General features: G+C 60.4%; 1 protein-coding gene across 1 annotated transcript in view; it reads left to right on the forward strand.

Annotated features, from left to right (window-relative positions):
* Positions 1-781, forward strand: part of TK1 (thymidine kinase 1, soluble) — a gene marked incomplete at its 3' end in the record, with an annotated part of 25,657 nt that overhangs the window by 19,399 nt on the left and 5,477 nt on the right. Inside the window, exon 3 of the mRNA XM_014531727.1 lies at positions 2-67. Coding sequence (XP_014387213.1) covers positions 2-67 — 66 coding nt within the window. The remainder of the gene's footprint in view (position 1; positions 68-781) is intronic.

The raw sequence follows: 781 nt of genomic DNA on the forward strand, positions 1-781 counted from the left end.
TACAAGTGCTGGTGATCAAATACGCCAAGGACACGCGGTACAGCAGCAAGTTCTCCACGCACGACCGGTCAGTCCCGCCCCCTCCTGACACCTCACCTGAGAAGCCCCGTGAAGTTTCACGGCACAGAACCTGCTGTCAGAGCCTCCGGTGGGCGGTGAAGAAGGCTGACGCCTGGCATGGAGTGTTCCAGTCGGCAAACTTCCCGGGTTGCCTGGCACGGGAGCCCGGGAGGAGGCCTTTCCCGGGACTCGAGCCCCTGGTCCTTCACGGGGGCGATTCTGCCCCCAGAGTCCATTCAGCAACGCCTGGGAATGTGTTTAGTTTTCACAACTGGAGGGGGGTGCGTGCCTCTGGCATCTGGAGGGCACAGGGCAGGGGTGCTGCTGGGCATCCTGCAATGCTCAGGGCCTAGGGCGGCCCCCACCCCACAAGGACCCACCACTGTCGCCTGCCTGCCAAGGTTGAGAGCCCTGCAGAGGCTGCAAGCTGGTTTTGTTTGGCCTACATTTTGGTTTTTGTTGTTGTTTTTTATTTATTTTTAAACTAGAGGCCCCGTGCACGAATTTGTCCCTCGGCCTGGCCGTTGATCAGGCCAATCGGGGCCCGTCTTGCCCAGTCCCGATCCTGGCCGATCAGGGCTGGCCACGGGGGAAGGACTGCGGGAGGTTGGCTGTGGGAGTGCACTGACCACCAGGGGGCAGCTCCTGCGTTGAGCATCTGCCCCCTGGTGGTCACTGTGCATCATAGTGACCGGTCGATAGGTTGTTTAGTTGACCAGTT

Source organism: Myotis brandtii, unplaced genomic scaffold, assembly GCF_000412655.1.
Source record: "Myotis brandtii unplaced genomic scaffold, ASM41265v1 scaffold825, whole genome shotgun sequence".
NCBI lineage: Eukaryota > Metazoa > Chordata > Mammalia > Chiroptera > Vespertilionidae > Myotis > Myotis brandtii.